This window comes from Octopus bimaculoides, chromosome 7, assembly GCF_001194135.2.
Source record: "Octopus bimaculoides isolate UCB-OBI-ISO-001 chromosome 7, ASM119413v2, whole genome shotgun sequence".
In the NCBI taxonomy this organism is placed as follows: Eukaryota; Metazoa; Mollusca; class Cephalopoda; order Octopoda; family Octopodidae; genus Octopus; species Octopus bimaculoides.
In genome coordinates this window covers 16,540,771-16,543,270 of record NC_068987.1, presented here as the reverse complement: position 1 = coordinate 16,543,270, position 2,500 = coordinate 16,540,771, and the positions used below count along the sequence as shown (strand labels likewise).

The 2,500-nt window shown below is 33.7% G+C and overlaps 1 protein-coding gene across 1 annotated transcript in view; it reads left to right on the top strand.

Annotated features, from left to right (window-relative positions):
• LOC106873374 (neuronal calcium sensor 2) overlaps positions 1-2,500 on the top strand; it is a 160,549-nt gene that overhangs the window by 156,906 nt on the left and 1,143 nt on the right. The window contains exon 3 of the mRNA XM_052969291.1: positions 461-733. Coding sequence (XP_052825251.1) covers positions 461-733 — 273 coding nt within the window. The remainder of the gene's footprint in view (positions 1-460; positions 734-2,500) is intronic.

Sequence of the window (2,500 nt, the reverse complement as noted above, 5' to 3'; positions counted from 1 at the left end):
TTTCGAGGAAGCCAACATTCCCCCTGATCGAAAGGCTATTCCATCGCAGATTTATCCATTTACAGATGAAAGGAGTGAAGCAATGTCTGTTTGCAGACATTTGCCATTCTCTTAAATGTGTAAAGATTTCCAGTTTCCATCAACAGAATTTCGCCCATACTGTATTGTCAACCCAAAGTAATAGTGGAACACATTTGTTTAAAGTGTCACACTGTGCGATCGAACCCAAATCCACACGGTTGCGAAAAATACTTCTTAGCCACATAGCCATGTATATTTCGCAAACTTTATATTATTATTTATATTTAATTATTACCGACAAAAACATTGAATTAGTTTCCTTGTATTCAACAATTTCACTTTAATAATTTTCTCTTTTACGATCTCAGACTTAATTGTTCAATCATCTTCTTTTTTTTTTTGTTATTAATCATTTTTTTCTTTTATTTTCAATTTACAGAAAGATTGCCCAAAAGGATTATTGTCAAAAGATAAGTTAATGGAAGTATATTCCGACCTTTTCCGACAAGGAAATCCAGAAATGTTCTGTGATCACGTGTTCCGCACATTTGACCATGATAACAGTGGCCATATTGATTTCAAGGAATTTATGCTTGCCATCAGTGTGACCTCGGCAAGAGATCCGAAGGAAAAACTGAATTGGGCCTTCACGATGTATGATAAAAATAAAGATGGCACTATTGAGAAGAGCGAGATGGTAGAAATCATTACGGTATGTATGGAAAATGGTGCAATTCTTTGTTCATCGATCCTTCGATTTGGATTTCTTTTTTTTTTTTTTTTCAGCAACTTGAGAATTGTTTTTTGAATAATGTGAAAATTTTAATCTGATAACACTCTGTAACAATTTTTTAAAAACTTTTTTTTGCCTTTGGTCAGTAAGTGTTATTTCTTATTTGCTTTTATCTAGAAATCAAAGGAAATGACTATTATTCCCTTCAAACTTTGTTTTTGTGACCTGGACATCAATGTTTAGAAACTGACCTACTTTTCATTACATTTCAGAGAGATCCGGCGCTGAGTTACTGAAGCAGAAATATTGTTATAGCAAATATTCTGCTCAGTACCACTGATTTGCTTGTCAGTTGCTGGAGCTTTGTCACTTGAGCATGTCCCTTTGTGGCTGACAATATGCACATCTCTGATCATGAGTAGGAATAGTTGGCGAGCATCATAGCTATGTGTGGAGAGGGATTCTTTGGGGTTTGAATGAATTTAACAAAAGCAAATTTGGAACCATTTCTCATACTTTCTAGGGGTAAGCAAATAGGAAATAACAGTTACTATCGAAGCACAAAAATTATCAATCTAAAAATTGATAATAGTGCCATTGAATGCGTTTATCTCCTCTTGTTCTCAACCACACAATCATGCTTGCAAGATATCTATCGTTTTATCTATCTATCTGTCTGTCCGTGTCCGTCCTCCATCCATCCATCATCTATCTATCAATACATACATATATATATATATATACATATATGTATGTATGTATGTATGTATGTATGTATGTATGTGTGTGTGTATGTATGTGTGTGTGTATGTATGTATGTATAGGATGTACAGGCAAATTTGCAGAATCATCAATGTCATTAGCTGGGGATTCTTCATCATATATTAAAAAGTGCCAATCAGCAAAGTATATTTGAATTGTATAACAACCTCATTCATATTTCTGACAGTGATAATATTTCACAGAGATTGTTACTAGTGATGAGACGTGGCTTTATTCATATATTCCAGCAAGCAAGCAGTACTCATTGGAGTCATGAGTTAAAAGATTCTCCTATCAAACCACTAATGACAAGTTTAATTCTAATCTAGATGATCTGTAATTTTGTATGATAGTAAAGGTGTCTTTTATCTGAATAGTTAAATGAAAACGAAACTATAACTGAATAAAATACTATGTGAAAACAATGATTTAAAGCATATCATTTGACAGAAATGTTTAAACGATGAAGAAAATTATCAAGTGTTGTTGTTTCACGGGGACAGTATAACCAAACCCCAACAAAAATAGCAGCCAAATATCTCTCAGTTCATACCTTACCGGTTTATAAAATGGACATGTTAAATAATGTGATTCTTGCTTCCCTGCACAGAGGGGACAAAGACATGGTAAGATTAATTCTGATCAGTGATGGCTGACATGGCTATAAGTGAGGGCTGACATGGCTATAAACCAGACTGTAACACTTGTATTTTCACCAAATATATGGGTCAAAAGCACTTCAAAATTTCTTCCACAGTCACCATATATCATATGCTGCTTGGAAAACCTCATCCAGAAGACTGAACATAAAGATTAACAGCACATGGAAGCCTTTCATTCAGAAAGAACATTAGGCTATGACCCTAAATATCATGTGTGACTTTCTTTTCATGCATACATACATACATACATACATACATACATACAGCATACATACATACATACATACATACAGCATACATATATACATACATAATTTTATAT